Below are 16821 nucleotides of genomic sequence, written 5' to 3'. Positions count from 1 at the left end.
GAAGCAGACATTTTGAAAACATAAAAATCTCTGTAGGTTTTGCAAGCATAAAATTTGGATCATCAAATGTAGCATTTATATATTTTGATGACCTTGACATAATTACATGTGAATTAAATTATTGTTGATTAGATTTTTTTAAATGGCTCTCCAGCGCCCCTCCCTGCCAAGTTTCAAATGGGACGGAAACATTTATTTGCAGTGTGACAGTGGAAATTTTGAATCAAATGTGAAGCCAGGGTTCATAGTCATCGTTTCCGCTCCCGCATGTCCTTTCGCAGTCACAAGGGTTGTGAGGGCCCTTTATCACTGCTTACAGTTTTAATTCATGTCATGTTTTCTTAAGTGATTACCTCTACATATGTCATATCTGCTGAAGTGGACTAACAATTATGTTAACTATATTTTGGTGAAATGAGTAGTCTAAGCTGTCATTTGCACTTCAAGGCATTATATTTCACTTAGTGCAATAAACCCTGGTTCATACATGCAGTTTATATACTCTTAATATGCACATAAAACCAGAGCTTGTGTTTATTGAGCACATTTGTCTCTTTACAGAGTATATGGTGACCATGTTTGACACCAAGACCCAGGAGCTGCGGTGGAATGCTACCTACAACGACTACTCTGCCCCTGCGTATGACGAGAAACAGGACTACAGTATGTACAGGCTCTATGCTGCAAAAAACAACTTAAATAAAATAATACGTTAATAAATGCTTGAATCACTTAGTAGTTATCTCAATTTGGCAGTACATGTGGGAGCTATTCTAGTTAAAATAACAGATAACATAAGATAACTTGAATGAGCAGGGTTGACAAAAATTGCACTCAAGTAAGAGTACTGTTACTTTAGATGAATTACTCAAGTGGAAGTACAAAGTTCTGGTTCAAGAAATAACTCAAGTAAGAGTGAAAAGTGTGAAAACTATGAGTAATTGTAAATGTCTGGACATAACATCTTATTTACAATTTGAAGTTGATTTAATTAGAAGGATAAAACATAAAATTATGCACAAAATCTGGAAAAAACAAAATCATATGAAGTGGTGCATGAAACATTTTTGTCATTTGTAGACTTTCACTCAAGTACTGCTACACTGTTATTATATTATGCAGAAAAAGGTATGGTGTATGAAAACTATAATTTTATTTAAAAATGTAGTAAAGTATATGTACTCGAGCTGTAGAAGGATTTGGTGAACCTAATTATTAAACATAGGCAGTAGACCATGTAGTAGATATAGACACTAGTTGATAGCAGTTAGTTGCAGTTCCTCTATTAAAAATAAGAGTTAAAAATACAAGTTGAAAATAAGATAACATTATCAATATCAACGCTCGTACAAGGCCATCTGGTTGAAATCACAGTTGAAATCATGTTTGCTTCTTGTTGGTTGTGACTTAGGCAGAAGAGGAAATGTGACACAAGATAAGGGAAGATTATTGTGTTAAATGTTATTTCCCTCAAATGTCTAAAATCAAACTATTATGGCTTTTGTATGTTTATAAATGCTGTATTTGCACTAAACATGATGATTGTAGCTGCTATCACAGCTGAACCTGGATTGTCCGCCTTAACATTGGAGATATAGAACACATATGTTTGTGTTTTTCTCAGTATGAGCTGCATATTCCACAGTTTACTGGTGATACTGATGCTGCTGATACTGGTGTTTACGTCGTGATGATTCAGATCAGAGAGCGTCCTTTCAGCACTGAAACTGGTAACCCAAATGAGAGACTCATGTGAGACATATTCTGCTTTCTGATGAGATCGTCTTCTTGAGAACTAAACACCACTTTCTGAGAAATAAGTGAGGCATCATGTCCAATGCTTTTGTAATCAAGAATAAATTAACAATACAGGCATTATCAGTAAAAGCTATACTTGATTTGAACATATTTACTTCATATCTGGGGACACAGTTAAGTATTTGTGATATTTAAAATCAAACTCCTTAAACCTTTAACTGTCTTAATTATAACTTGTTTTGTACAGTATTACGAACTCCAACTTTAAAATTTCATTCACAGTCACTGTTTCCTTTCTGGTATTTATTTAGTTAGTTTGGTACGTTAGTTTTCATACAGTGTACGATGTGTATACTAAATTTACTATAAATATATATTTCTATATTTCTTTTTCCCAAAGTTTGAGTTCCAAACCACATGCTTTGCATGACAGGATTGACTGTCCACTTCTCCATTAGAAAGACCCAAGCTGAATCATAATCAATTTGATTTATTGCGCTGCTCGAGTTCATACCAAACATTGTAAGAATGAATGTATGTCATTAACCATTAGAGATAGACTGATATATCAATTGGCTGATATATTGGGCCGATATTTGGGCTTTTTTTGAATATCAGCCATCAGCCTTAAATCTGCGACACAGGTTGATATTTTGTTTCAATTTGCTGCATACACAATACACACAAAGCTTTATATTAACACTTTAATACAAAGAGAAACTGGTTGAATTACATAATTTTACCAAAACATCGAAATCTGCCCTACACATGAGCCCAAAAATATCGGCAGATCTTATCAGCCATTGGTTGCTCTGGATTCTAAACAATCGGTATTGGCATCGGCCATAAAAAAAAACAAAAACAACAAAAAAACAATATCGGTCGATCTCTATCAACCATAATGTTATTTACTTCTTTCTCTTTTCAGAAATGGCCCACCTTGTATCCAGTGGTGATGGACTCGTAGTGACAGTGGACAGAGAGACAGGTAAGGAGTGCTGTGTGGCTGGACAATGCCAATATGCACTGTATGCATTATGGGTAATTCCTTTGTAGTAACAATAATCACTGTTTTTTCAACTCCTTCTATGAGCATGTCTAGAAGTACCTGTCTACACATTTATATTTATATAATAGCATTATTAAAAAGTTTGTAGTAAAAGTAAATGTCATTTGTCAGTATAATTACTATATCCACTTAACATACAATACGTGATAGTTGTAACAATACATTTTGGGGCTCAGTATTTATCGTGTGTACATTTTCTTTGTAAAAGTGGGGAGATTTTGTGTATTTTTGATACAATGCAATAATATTTGTACTAAAACAAAAAATAAAAGGTAAAAGTGAGTGCTATGGCTAATTATTGACCAGTAACATTACATTTTGTTATTTAAGTGTTGCAGCTCGGGCCTTTTAATGATAATGTATTTTTTTAAAAAGGTTTTACTGGCATAATCTTGCATTATTATTATTATTGTGTCTGTGGCATAAAGTAGTTTCAATATCATTTATGGCAGTAATCATCTGTAGTAATATACTGTGGTCCAAAGGTTGTTATGAGTTATCATGCTATTTCATCTTATTAACACATTACTTTTCTGTTTCCACCAAATTGCTCAGGGACTTCAGGTGTAAATGAGCATTCATGCCATAACCTGCACCAGCATCTCTTCTATGACTTTTGTCTTGGTTAATTTATTGTTGTGCACGGTCCCTGTACAAATAAAAAGCATGCCATACCAGTAAAGGGACACCATGCTACCTGCTTGTCTCCATTGCTTTACCTGAAATGTTATAACATTAAACGTATCCATCTTGCATTTATACAATTGCAGGTGTTTTTATTGCTCAACATACATTTTTACTGGGGGTGGGTTTGCATTTCCATAGAGCTAACCTGTAATGTGTCTTGATGGTGTCACCTGCTTCTCTCCATGGGTATAATGCCATACTATGAAACATTCCTGGCAAAGCACTAACATATCTATTGAGAGAAATAAGTGGTGGATCCTCCACTAGAAAAGTTACGCAGCACTACCCAGAAATTTCATGTTTATGTGCTGGAAATCAGAGGTTTGTAGACTAGCCAAGAATTGTACTCAAGTAAGAGTACAATTACTTTAAAATTAAATTACTCAAGTAGAAGTACAAAGTAGTGGTCCAAGAAATTACCCAAGAGTAAAAATAGTACTCAAGAAGGACTAAGAGTATGCTGCTAGAAAGGTACTCTGAAAAGTATAATTTCTTTAAAAAGTTACTTAAGTAAATGTCACTGAAAAAATACTGAGTACTACTGACCTCTCTTGGAAATACTGTAGTTATTTCCTGTTTGATCTGTTTGATTGTCACTAAAATAACTAAATAAAGTGTTATACCCAGTGCTATTTAACTCTTATTTCAGTATTTATTGGGTGTATTTTAGCAGTATTATTCTGAAGTGCTTAGACTTTATTCATGAGATACTATATAACAGTACGTATTTTGCTCTGCCAGGTGACGTGCTGTGGAGTCAGAACTATGGTTCTCCTGTGGTGGGTGTGTACCTGTATTCTGGAGATTCTCTTAGACACGCCCCTCACCTGTCCCTCGCCATGGAAACACTGCGTTTTCTCACCTTCTCCTCTGCGAACGAGCGAGCAGACCCCTACTCCAGCCTCAAGTGGAGCTATCAGTTTGTGAAGGAGCAGGCCAGTGCACAGACTCAGCTGGTGTAAGCAAGGATGCTATTCACTGATCTCAAACCACTGTGCAAACCTGCTTTTAAAACCAAACTTAAAGGGCACATACTTCATTATATTCTGATCTATGTTGTCATGTTGTTTCCTCATCAAAAACATACCCGGAGTTGTGTTTTGTTTCATTGACACATGCTTAACACACAACCCTGCATATTTAGGCTGAGTTATTCTCTCAAACGGAAAACACTTTGTGATGTAATCTGGTAATACAAGAAATACTTTGCTGTGTTTTTAAACTCCGTACACCTTCACTAAAATCTGGATAATTTCAGCCCTGGAATTGCCCTGGAATCTCTACTATAAAAGGTCATAAGATGGAACAGAGCATTTTGTGCTTTGTAGATGGACAGACTAATAATAAAGGATTACTCAAACATGTGTGAATGAAACAACACAACTCCAGGTATGGTTTGGATGAGGTAACAACATTCTAGCATGGCTAAAAGCTCACAAGAGACAATTTTGCATAATATAGGACCTTTAAAGGATATTACCATGTTATACCTGGATTTATATTTTGCTTCATTTACACTTATTGTCAGTGCCACCTATGTGTAGCAGGTGTAGTGGAGTACTGGGAACTGGCAAGCCATTTTCCCTCCCAATTAATGTTATTGTCCTTTATTTCTTTTTTATATTAGCTGATTAACTTTTGCCACATTTATAATTGTAAATTTTAATGTATAAAAACATGTTTGACTGCATGAATTACAACTAAACCTTTTTATTTCCAGACCTACTCTTTATGTTGGAAAAATGGACTCTCACCTCTACGCCTCTACCTCTCTTGTCCATCATGGAGTCTCATTAGTTGTAAGTCCATATTTGTTGTATAAATATGTAGTAAGCAGTGCACAGTGTAGCCCAAAATTGTACTCAAGTAAGAGTAACCTTACTTCAAAGTAATATTACTTAGGTAGTACTCAGGTACAAAGTAGCAGTTCAATAAATGATTCAAGTACGGGTAAAAATATATATATAGGGAAACTACTACTCAAGTAGGAGTGAAGTTAATGTAGTTGAAATAACACAACAATAAATAATGCACAAAATTTGCTACATTTAAAGGATGGACACAAAAATTACACAAACTAAATCATATTGAAGAAAGAAACACAAATGTTCAATTCATTTCATATTGTTGACATAAAGCTTTTGTCACCTGTAGACTTACTCACAGTGGGAAGAGTAACCAAAACCTTTACTTGAGTAAGAGTACTGTTACTTCAAACAAAATATTACGCAAGTATGAGTAAAAGTACGGAGTCTGAAAACTACTCTGAAAAGTACAATGTTTTGCATATGATTTATGTCTTTGATTTGTTTCGCAGCCTCGTGGAGTGACCCTGGCGCGTATAGAAGGACCTCTGACAGAAGAGGTGACAGTGAGAGAAAGAGGGGAGTGTGAGATTACTCCCTCCACAGATGTGCGCTACCCCCCCGGGAGCACCACCAGCCCCAAGAACCACTGGTTGCTCATAGGTACTCAGCACACACACTGTGAGATCAGCGGAGTACTTTTGAAACACAAGTCTTTTAATGGTCCTATTTACCACATTTCCTCCTCCTCCTCATGTCCTCTACACCTCTCCCCCGCGCAGTTCCCTCTGCACCTCTCCTCCTCTCAGCCCCCTCTGCACCTCTGCTCCTCTGCACCTCTCAGCCCCCTCTGCACCTCTCCTCCTCTGCACCTCTCCTCCTCTCAGCCCCCTCTGCACCTGTCCTCCTGTCAGCTCCCTCTATACTTCCTCTCAGCCCCCTCTGCACCTCACCTCCTCTGCAGCTCTCTACTTTTTAGAACTAATGTGTCTTGTATTATAACGTGCTAACAAAGATTGGCTTATGTCCTTATCTATGCTCAATGTAAATGAGATGTTATAAAGTTTTAGTCCTTTTCCTAACTTACTACAAGCACCTGAAGGCCTCGTAGCCCCGTTCGCTCCTATTCACTTCTTTGACCTGCATCTACACTGGGACAAGATTGCTGTGGCAGATTTTGAGGCGAAGACAATTTGAATTCAGTTGTTTTGCACTGTTGGATTTTGCTGTGCATGTAAATGTAGTGACTGAGGCCTCTCACAGTTCTCACACTTGTGCCCCAGGTCACCATGAGCTACCTCCTCTGGCTCACACCACCATGCTGAGAGACTTCCCTGGTGGTTTGCAGCGCTTTGGAGAGGCCGTGATCCCCCCTCGAAAGCCCTCTCCTGCCTCTTCCTCCTCCTACTATGACCAGCGCTATGTAAGTACTGCTACTGTAAGATCATACACCATCGTAGTCAGAAAAATCTTACTTTATCTGATTCAGATTCATTGGGAGATTCCAGGCATGCCTTTGTCACCTCTGGCATAGTATTTTTCTCCAGCTTCATCAGCATCTGGCTTTTATAAACTATTTTGAGATTAATTGCATTTTAACATTTTAATGCATATCTAGTAATCTTTGAAATGACTAACATGAGTGGATTGATTGACATTAGACAAGGCAAGAGAAGTTTATTTGTGTAGCACAATTCGTCCACAAAGTAATTCAAAGTGCTTTACAGAATAAGACAGACATTAAAACAACAAAACAAGCAAATCAAAACATAAATAATCATTGTAAAATTAACATTAAAAGAGAGGAGTGCTGAATAAAACCTTTTCACTCATATGAACATCTAAACAGAACTGTTTGGAGCCTGGATTTAAACATGGTCAAAGTAGAGGCCTGTCTCACATCTTCAGGAAGACTGTTCCAGGTTTTAGCTGTATGAAACTGAAATGATGATTCCCCATGTTTAGTCCTGACTCTGATAGAGTAATCTGCCTGTTCTTTTATCAAATGTGTTGAGTTTTTTTTCAGTTTGAGAGCTCAGCAGATAGCTCCAGTGACCCTCGCTTACAGAGGGGAGCAGGCCCAGCAGAGAGCCCAGGGAAGGCCCCCCCTCGGGTGGCTGTGCTGCCTGTCTTCATGACCCAGGACCACCTCACCCTGGCTGTGCTCACCCTGCTGCTGGGAGGGTGGCTGGCCTTTGCCTTTTCCTACCCCTTTGTGAGTATATAATGCCCTAATATTTGGCTGCATTGTGCTTATGAAACTACTATACATCACATCAGGTTTGTGAAGATGTAGTGTATTGTTTTGCATCCTGCTTTTATATTCATTGAAAATTGCCGTGTGCAGCTTATATATGTACATGTATATTTTCTTTTCTAATTTAGCTTGTGCGGCCTATATTCAGGTGTGCTCAATAGTCTGAAAAGCAAGCAAAGTTTATTTATATAGCACCTTTCACAGACAAGAAAGTCACAAAGTGCTTTACAACAAGAAGTTAAACCACATAAAAAAAAAATACAAAAAATAAATTGTATATATATATATATATATATATATATATATATATATATATATATATATATATATACACACACACACACACATATATACACATATATATTACTACTTATCAACTTTTGTGTCACAAAGAAACAGGATGTACACTCAAAGATGGTGCAAGAAATGTTCCAAAATGATTAAGTGCACCATCACAATCTGCTCTACAAAGATGTCAGATTAGGTTTGTTAAAGTGGGTGTTTTATGGTTGTTCCAGCGTGCAGCCCTGCACATGAAGGCTCAGAGACAGCTGGAGCAGGCCTGGGAGTCTCGCCTGCAGAGGATCCAGAGCACCATCCACACAGCCCCCCTAAGCTCCTCGGCCACCCCCATTGCTCAGGAGGCCAACCTCTCCACAGGTAAAGAAGGCATTACCAACAACTGTCCTTATTTGAAACTGTCCTGTCATTGCCAATTTAAGTCATTTATCAAATTTGCACTTGACGTTATTATCAATATTTTATCTGCCAGAAACTGAAATTACTTATTTGCTGTAATCAACAAAACCATTAAACATGAAATAATATAGCCTATTGTTGATGAAGAAACAACATCATGGCGTGGTTACAATAAAAATAATTTTTTGTAGCTATTAGAAGATGTCCATGCCCAGCTACTGAATATTCATGATTTATGTTTAAATGTGGCGTTCAGGGTCAAGCACTCAGATCAAAATGGGACTGCCCCTGAGGCCTCCGTGCACGTACTAGGGACAGCATCACATCTGACTTGTATTAGATTGGATGTATAGGGAATAATAAAACTCGAGTGATTCTACTCTCTGGTCTCCAGTGGTTCTTCTGATCGGATAAAAGGAACATGCTTACATGACTTATTTTATGTTTTTTTCAGACTTTCCTGGGGTTTCTCCAGAGCCTGTTCCCAGCTCTCAAAGCCGCTGTAGCTCCACATCAGAGGTGGACACAAACGACACCAACCACAGTTCTACTGTCAATAATCACCATGGCAACCACTCCAACCATCTCAATAATAATAATAATGGTTTGTATGATTTTTACTGTAAGTACATATTTCCACAGTGTAAAAATTTCTATTTAACTTTAAACTTTAAATTCATCTCTTTTTCCAGAATTATTTATTACACACTTATTTCCTTATGATATAATTTCAACCAAAAGTAAGAAATAAGAACTATTTCCATGTATCTGCTTTGCTTTGACTTGAATGTCAATACAGAATGTTTGTAAGAAGGTATTCTCAGAAATCTCTAATCACTAATTAAAGTGAATATGACAAGTTAGACTGCTCATTTCATTTAGCATATTTATCATAACATTTAGCATATTTAATCTAACATTTAACATAATTATATTTAAGATTTTGCTAAACATCTTGCCTATTTTTTTCCTCAAGTTTTTTTTATCTCTTTATTTTTTTAGTTTATAAATGTACTTCCTGGTTGGACTTGGGCAACAGATGTGACATACGTAGAGGTTTTACCTTGCAACTGTAATGTTAACAAGGGCTAATAGTTATGATTAGACTTATAAAATTAGTGACAACACCTTTGTTGAATGAATGTTTAAACTGTCATAAATTGTCCCTGAATGTTTGATGGTATTTTTAGTGTTTTTGACATAGATAGAGGTATCCCATTTTACAAGTCTGTGTGACTTCCTGTATTTTGAACTATTTTCCCCACAAACTGTCACTTACCTGATGCATAACTATGATCAATGTTTACCACATGTACTACCCCAGCAAACAAAGTCATAATCTGAAAAAACATGAAAATCTGTCATATGCACTTTGATGTGAAAGTTATTAGGACCAAACCGCTACACAAACTTATATTACTTTATAGAAATTTTACATGAATGATGATTGTGTGATGAACTTGATTTTTACTGTCAGTATACATGTCAGTCTAAGTTTTTTAAGTAGGTGCTGTGTGTCAGATTATATGGCTCAGAAACACATCATTACAGGCTCGCACTAAAAATGTGGTCAAAGTTTTAAAGTGTTATATATAATGTATAATGTTATATAGATAGATAGATAGATAGATAGATAGATAGTAAAAAAATGCATTACTGTGCATTACAGTGACCAAAACTGTCTAAAGCTGAAATGTTCCTACAGGGGGCGACAGTGAGAAGGTCCAGGTGGGAAAGATCTCATTCAGCCCATCTGATGTCCTGGGACACGGGACAGCCGGGACGTTTGTCTTCAGGTATGTGTGTGCAGACACTATTGGGGTCATGCGACATCACTTCTAACTGTCCATAGTTTTACACTGGCTATGGTCACATACACAGCAAAATCTGATTATTGTTTGATTTCTGGATATTTAAGATTATTTAAATGACATGTGGTGTACAGGTGAGTATTCAGAGGGACCATGATCAGAGAGAAATTTGACTAACTTACAATTTTTTAAGCTATATATAAAAGATGGTAATATTGTTCAAATAAAAAATAAAAAAAACATGTCTGTTGAAAGGACTGTACTTTCTTACTTTTATTGTTCTTTTTTACTTTTATTGTTTTATGTTCACAATTTTTTTGTATTTTCCTAATGTTATTGATGAGCTAAGATAGAATGAATTTGTACATGGTCTCTGACAAATTTAGAATAAACTCAGCTAAACTAAATGTGTGAGATAAACATGCGGTCTGTGTGCTCTCTCAGAGGTCGGTTTGATGGGAGGCACGTGGCTGTGAAGAGGATCCTGCCCGAATGTCTGGAGGTGGCAGAGAGAGAGGTGCAACTGCTCAGGGAGTCGGACACGCATCCAAACGTCATCCGATACTTCTGCACAGAGAGGGACCGCCTCTTCACCTACATCGCCATAGAGCTTTGTGCCGCCACACTACAACAGGTCAGGAGCTAGACTGTGCTAGAAGGCTCCCATTCACAAGTATTCACACATTTAATTTATTATAAATTTGAGCAGTTAGACTTATTCTTATTTTCAGTTAGTTCTATAAACACTGTTGAAGGGCCTATATTACACAAAAGTAACTCTTGTGAGTTTTAAGCTACGTTAAAACATACCCAGAGTTGTTTTGTTTCATTCACCTGTTTGAGTAACGCTGCATTATTAGTCAGTCTATGTCTCCCAAATTCAAAATGCTCTGTTCCACCTTGTAATGTTCTGAAGCAGTAATTTTCAAGTTAACAGCTCCTTTTACCTTGTTTACTATGGCCTGGAAATTACAGATCTGAAATAATCCAAATGATTATAGTGAAAGAACATGCAATTTAAAAACACAGTGGATCACTTCCTGTATTATCACATGACATTCCAAGGTGGTGGTCCAAGGAGTGTTTTCTATTTGAGAGAAGAACTCGGCCTAAATATGTAGGATTTGTGTGTTAAATATGTGAATGAAACAAAATACAAACTATATAATAGATCAGAAAATAACATAATATGGGCCCTTTAAAGAGCGGACTCAATGATTTTATTATTGGTGACATCAATTTCTCAACTCTCCGAGTTAAAAGCGCATGAATGCTTACTTACTGAGAAGGCTGTGGAATGTGATTCCCCCATAGTTGGAACACACCCTCCGGTCCCCCTTCTCAAACAGAGAGACCAACACCCCGATCTGCCACTCAACAGGGTTAATCAGGTTCGGGAATTGTCACGGCAACAGGCACCAGAGACCTTGCGACCACAGCTACGAGCAGCCGCAGCGACAATGGAGGTGGAGAACATAGCCCAGTCGGACTCCATGTCCGCAACCTCCTCTGAGAAACTCTCCCAGAGGCGTGAGTTGAAGACTGTGCTGACAGAGGGCTCCACCAGACGTTCCCAACAGACCCTTAAGATACGTTTGGGTCTGCTAGGTCTGTCCGGCTTCCTTCCCTGCCAGCGGATCCAACTCATAACCAGGTGGTGATTGGCTGACAGCTCTGCCCCTCTCTTCACCCGAGTGTCTAAGACATGCGGCCAAAGGTCAGATGACACGACGACAAAGTCGATCAGTGACCTCCGACTTAGTGTCCTGTTGCCACATGCACTGATGGACACCCTTGTGGTCAAACATGGTGTTTGTTATGGACAAACTGTGACCAGCACAGAAGTCCAATTACAAAACACCCTTTGGGTTCAGATCAGGGAGGCCGTCATTCCCGATCACGCTGCTGTTGCTCACGTGGGTGTTGAAGTCCCCCAGTAGAACAACAAAGTCTTCGGTCAGTGCACTGTCTAGTACCCCTCCCAGGGACTCCCCGACCCGAAGGCGCTGGGAGGTGAACCTCTCGTTCACTGGAGTGAACAACACATGGTGGCCGCGCTGTGGGGCTATAAGCAATACCACACCAGCTCGCCGCCTCTCCCCATGGACAACGCCAGAAAATTGGAGGGTCCAAGCCCTCTCGAGGAGTTGTGTACCAGAGCACGAGCTGTGCATGGAGGTGAGCCTGACTATATCTAGCAGGTACCTCTCAACCTCCTACACAAGCTCAGGCTCCTTCTACCCCAGTGAGGTGACATTTCACGTCGCTACAGCTAGATGCTCTGTCTATGGACTGGGTCGCCGAGACACCAGTTCTTGACTGCTGCATAGTCCTCTGAGCTCCAATCCCAAGCCTGACTCCAGGGTGGGGCCCCGGCTGTGCCATACTGGGCAACGTCACGGTCCTTGTTTTATTTCTTGTCATAGGGGTATTGGGAACTGCTCTTAGCATGACCCGTCACCGAGGACCTGTTTGCCATGGGAGACCCTACCATGGCTATAATGCCCTGGGCAACATAGCTCCTAGGATTATCCCCCCCCCCCCCCCCCCCCGATAAGGTTCAAGGGGGAGTGCCCCTCTCCATTGATATGTAATTGCTTTGCCTGTAATGATTCACAGTATGGCATTAAACTTCTCTGTTTTCATGGAGATGAGCAAATGAAGCAACCAGGCTCCACCCAGAGGACTCCTGCAGACCTCCACCATGAGGACCCTTATGTGACTTACCTCCATCCACAGATCCCTAAAAGTAAACAAACAGCAGCCATGCTAAAAGAACACCAAAGTGCACTGTTTCATGGTCGCTGTTTTCAGCATAATACTACAAAAGTTAACATTGCTTTACACTAAACACAAGCCCAAATCCATTTCCTAACCTTAACCATTACAGATTTGTGCCTAAACGAGACACAGGACCTACAGAAAGACAGATGCACACACACACTACATCTAATATGCCTCTGTTATTTGTATTTATGCCACTGTAGGGTATATGTTGACAGTTAAATATGTTATGCATGTGAAATGTTTTAAACTGCTGATTTTCCTATTCAAGCAGGATTTAGTGCAAAAAATGTAAATGAACTTTATCGCCTTATAACATGACATAACATTTAATAGTGAACTATAAGGCAACAACTGATAGAAAGGGAATGATGTGATGAAAAAAGTAGGGTGGAGCTACATCCTGCTGGAGGTCTGCAAGGTAGGGTCCTCGGGGTGGAGGTCTGAGCCAGACTCTCTTGAAAATTCCAGGCAAAGCAATAATTCATCCTCCACACACAATTAACCGAAAAGTTATGAAATGCCACTTTAACTTGGCTGGATATCCATTTTATTGCAGTGTAGAAAGATTAATGTGTGAGAGTGAAAGTGTATGTTTACTAATAACTAATTTAGTCATTATTGGTAGACTAAAATTTTAAACTAAACACAAAAGTTACAACTTTCTTAAAATCAGTTAACTAGTAACACATAGCCAAGTGCCTTGTTGGTACCTTAATGCATCACCCTTTTTTGCTAAGAAAGATTAATGATGCAAAAATTAAATGCGATCCTTTCCTTTCTTTACAGTATGTAGAAAACCCATCTGCTTTTCCAGACCTGAGTCCAATCTGCTTACTGGAACAAACCATGTGTGGCCTGTCGCACCTGCACTCCCTAAATATAGGTCTGAAATCATTGCTCATCATATTTATACAAATATGTATGCATGTACGTACTGTATACATGTGTGTGTATGTATGTGTATATATATACACACGCACTGTGTGTATGTATGTGTATTTATGTACATATATATATACACACAGTATATATTGTGTGTATGTATGTGTATATATATATATACATATATATATATATATACACATAATATATATATATATATATATATATATATATATATATATATATATATATATATATATATATATATATATATATATATATATAAAATATACATTTTTATTGTTTTCAATCTTGTGGCTTGTGCAGTTCACCGGGACCTGAAGCCCAGAAACATCCTGCTGTCTGGCCCCAGTGCGGTGGGCCGGGTGCGGGCTCTCATCTCGGACTTCGGCCTGTGTAAGAAGATCCAAGATGGCCGCTGCAGCTTCTCCCTCCGCTCGGGGATACCAGGGACTGAAGGCTGGATCGCACCAGAGGTTCTAAGGGACACGCCGGGAAATAAACCAGTGAGTGTGGTTGTGTTGACGATATTCAAGAGGGAAAAAAAAGATCAAGAGAAAATAAAGGGTTTCAGGGTTATAAAAATAATAAGTTAAATTAAATTATTAAATTAAATGCTCATACATTTTTTGCAACTTTTTGTACTGTTTACAAGATCTTTTATATATGCGTTGGATTTAAATTGCACCTTTCAAGACACCCAGAATGCTTTATACGGCATTATTAATTCCGTCCATACTGACTACTAGTGGTGGTAAACTACCACTGTAGCCACAGCTGCCCTGGGGCAGACTGATGGAAGCTGCCAATTCCCGCCATTAGCCTCTTCGACCACCACACACCACATTCAGACTAGGATTGGTTGGTTGGTAGAATTTGGTTGTGTTGTCTTATGGTAACAGCTTTCTGACAATGTTGACGAATGGATGTCTGCTCGTTACAAACCTTAAAACTGAAACTGAGGCAACTTTTAACACATCTTACACATACCATGTTTCTAACCCTACTGTGGGTTAAGGTTTTCTATAGTGCAGTTTAGGACATTTAAATAGAACATATTCTATAGTAAGAATGTATTTGAATGAATGTACCTCTTAATTAAGAGAAATTGTTTTGGTTTTAGTAGATTTGATATAAGCTGTATCAGTATTATTTAAAAAATATATACATTATTAACATTATTAAGTGTTTATTTGTCTTGTAATGACAATTTAGTAATGATTGTAAGAATGGATGTGTACACTAGCGAACTTTTAGTCTGATTATAAGCCTGAATTCCAGGAGGTGTAGTCTCAGTATCACTTCTTACAAACGATTATTTGTGGTGGCAGTCCTCATGCGATTTTGTTGTAACCTTCATTTTCACATGAAAGCACATGGAAAAGCCTCCCCTGCTTGCCTTATACTCTTGTGTATTTGTTTGTGTTATGGTACTCCCATTGGGCAAGTGTGTGGTGCTGCTGTCTTTCTTGCAAATGTGAGAAACATAATAACTGCAAAATATGTCTGTGGTCTACACACTTGGTGGCATGTCTTAAAATGTTTTAATCCCCTATTGTCCCAAATCCCCTAATGTCCCAAACACTACTGTATATTTGTCCACCAACTTGAGTGTCGAGTTTTAAACTCCAATCCTAATAAATGTGTAGTTGATTGTGTCATTAAGACACATAACACCTGCCATACCTCTATGCCTAAAACATCCATCCATCCAACATCATCTGCAAACAGCAGAGATGAGATCCTGTGGTTCTCCAAATCCAAAACAAAAATGTATAAATAACAGTTACGTTGTACTTGTATTTTTAGACAGCAGCTGTGGACGTGTTCTCGGCGGGCTGTGTCTTCTACTACGTGGTCAGTGGGGGGCAGCACCCATTTGGAGATGCTCTGCGGAGGCAGGTCAACATCCTGTCTGGAGAATATGCCCTCACTTACTTCAAAGAGGAAACAAATAGTAAGATCACATACTCATAGAATGAGCTGTAATGTGTTTCTTTGCATATGGGAGGATATTTGTCACATAGTGGGGACTAAAATTTGTACACACACTCACACCATTGGGATCCGCCTCTCTTCTGCGGGCAAAAATCAGTTATTTAAAAGCATTAGTTGCAACAAATAAATATCAGAATCAACCAATAAGTAATATTAGGGTTTAATCAAACGGTAACTATGGTTTCGGTTAGGATCAGCTCCAGGGGTGAATGTCAGTGAAATGAAAGCCAATGTACAAAAAGACGTGTAACACCAACGTGTGTGCAGATGATGTGATCGCACGGGACCTGATCGAGCAGATGATCAGCCCTGACCCAGTGGTGCGGCCCTCCACAGCCTGTGTGCTCAAGCACCCCTTCTTCTGGACGCCCGAGAAACAGCTGCTCTTCTTCCAGGTACCAGCATCTGTATAGTTCAGTTGGTAGAAGTTGGTAGAGTTCTCATTCTCTAATGTGAAGGTTGGCGGTTTTATTCCCAGTGTAAACATCATTGGTAGAGCTGTTGTTGTGTCCTTATATAAGACACTTAACCCACCTTGAGCCAGTCTATAGTTACTTTGAGAAAGTGATGCGTGAATAGGGTCAGGGTTGTAGTTTATTACATTATTACAAGTCCTACATTATACTACATTTAAAATAGGTTACACCTTGTGATGTCATTAGGTGGTAATCTAATGATTTGATTAATTTTAGAGTCTATGCTCTTTTGCCTCTTTTTAATGAGCTCAGTGCTCAAATAGTGTTCCATCTCAAAGAATAAAACAAAAAGTCCATATTATAAATTTTTTTTATTGGGACTAAACACCTAAACTCCATCCACAACCACATTTCAAAAAAAGCTGCTAAACTGGGCAGTACCTGGGGACTGAAGGGGAGAGTGAGGGAGGAGGGTCTGTATATACGAGGAACATTGTGACTGGTCTAACAGGTATCCACCCAGCAATATTTGAATACACAAGGTAACGATTGTCACTATACAATGGAATTGAAACAACTTCTCAGTTATACGTTGCAGTACTACTGTGTGTACTACAGAGTGTACTGTACA

The 16821-nt window shown here is 38.6% G+C and overlaps 1 protein-coding gene across 1 annotated transcript in view; it reads left to right on the top strand.

The window, feature by feature from the left end:
• ern2 (endoplasmic reticulum to nucleus signaling 2) overlaps positions 1-16821 on the top strand; it is a 28685-nt gene that overhangs the window by 9171 nt on the left and 2693 nt on the right. The window contains exons 7-21 of the mRNA XM_033965041.2: positions 562-663; positions 2687-2746; positions 4256-4472; positions 5235-5313; positions 5832-5982; positions 6603-6742; positions 7346-7534; positions 8095-8236; positions 8730-8879; positions 9981-10071; positions 10531-10720; positions 13660-13756; positions 14083-14282; positions 15586-15733; positions 16042-16169. Of these exons, the coding sequence (XP_033820932.1) occupies positions 562-663; positions 2687-2746; positions 4256-4472; positions 5235-5313; positions 5832-5982; positions 6603-6742; positions 7346-7534; positions 8095-8236; positions 8730-8879; positions 9981-10071; positions 10531-10720; positions 13660-13756; positions 14083-14282; positions 15586-15733; positions 16042-16169 (2084 nt within the window). The remainder of the gene's footprint in view (positions 1-561; positions 664-2686; positions 2747-4255; positions 4473-5234; positions 5314-5831; positions 5983-6602; positions 6743-7345; positions 7535-8094; positions 8237-8729; positions 8880-9980; positions 10072-10530; positions 10721-13659; positions 13757-14082; positions 14283-15585; positions 15734-16041; positions 16170-16821) is intronic.

Source organism: Periophthalmus magnuspinnatus, chromosome 1 (assembly GCF_009829125.3).
Source record: "Periophthalmus magnuspinnatus isolate fPerMag1 chromosome 1, fPerMag1.2.pri, whole genome shotgun sequence".
NCBI classification, from domain to species: domain Eukaryota; kingdom Metazoa; phylum Chordata; class Actinopteri; order Gobiiformes; family Gobiidae; genus Periophthalmus; species Periophthalmus magnuspinnatus.
This window is presented reverse-complemented; position numbering and strand designations above follow the sequence as displayed.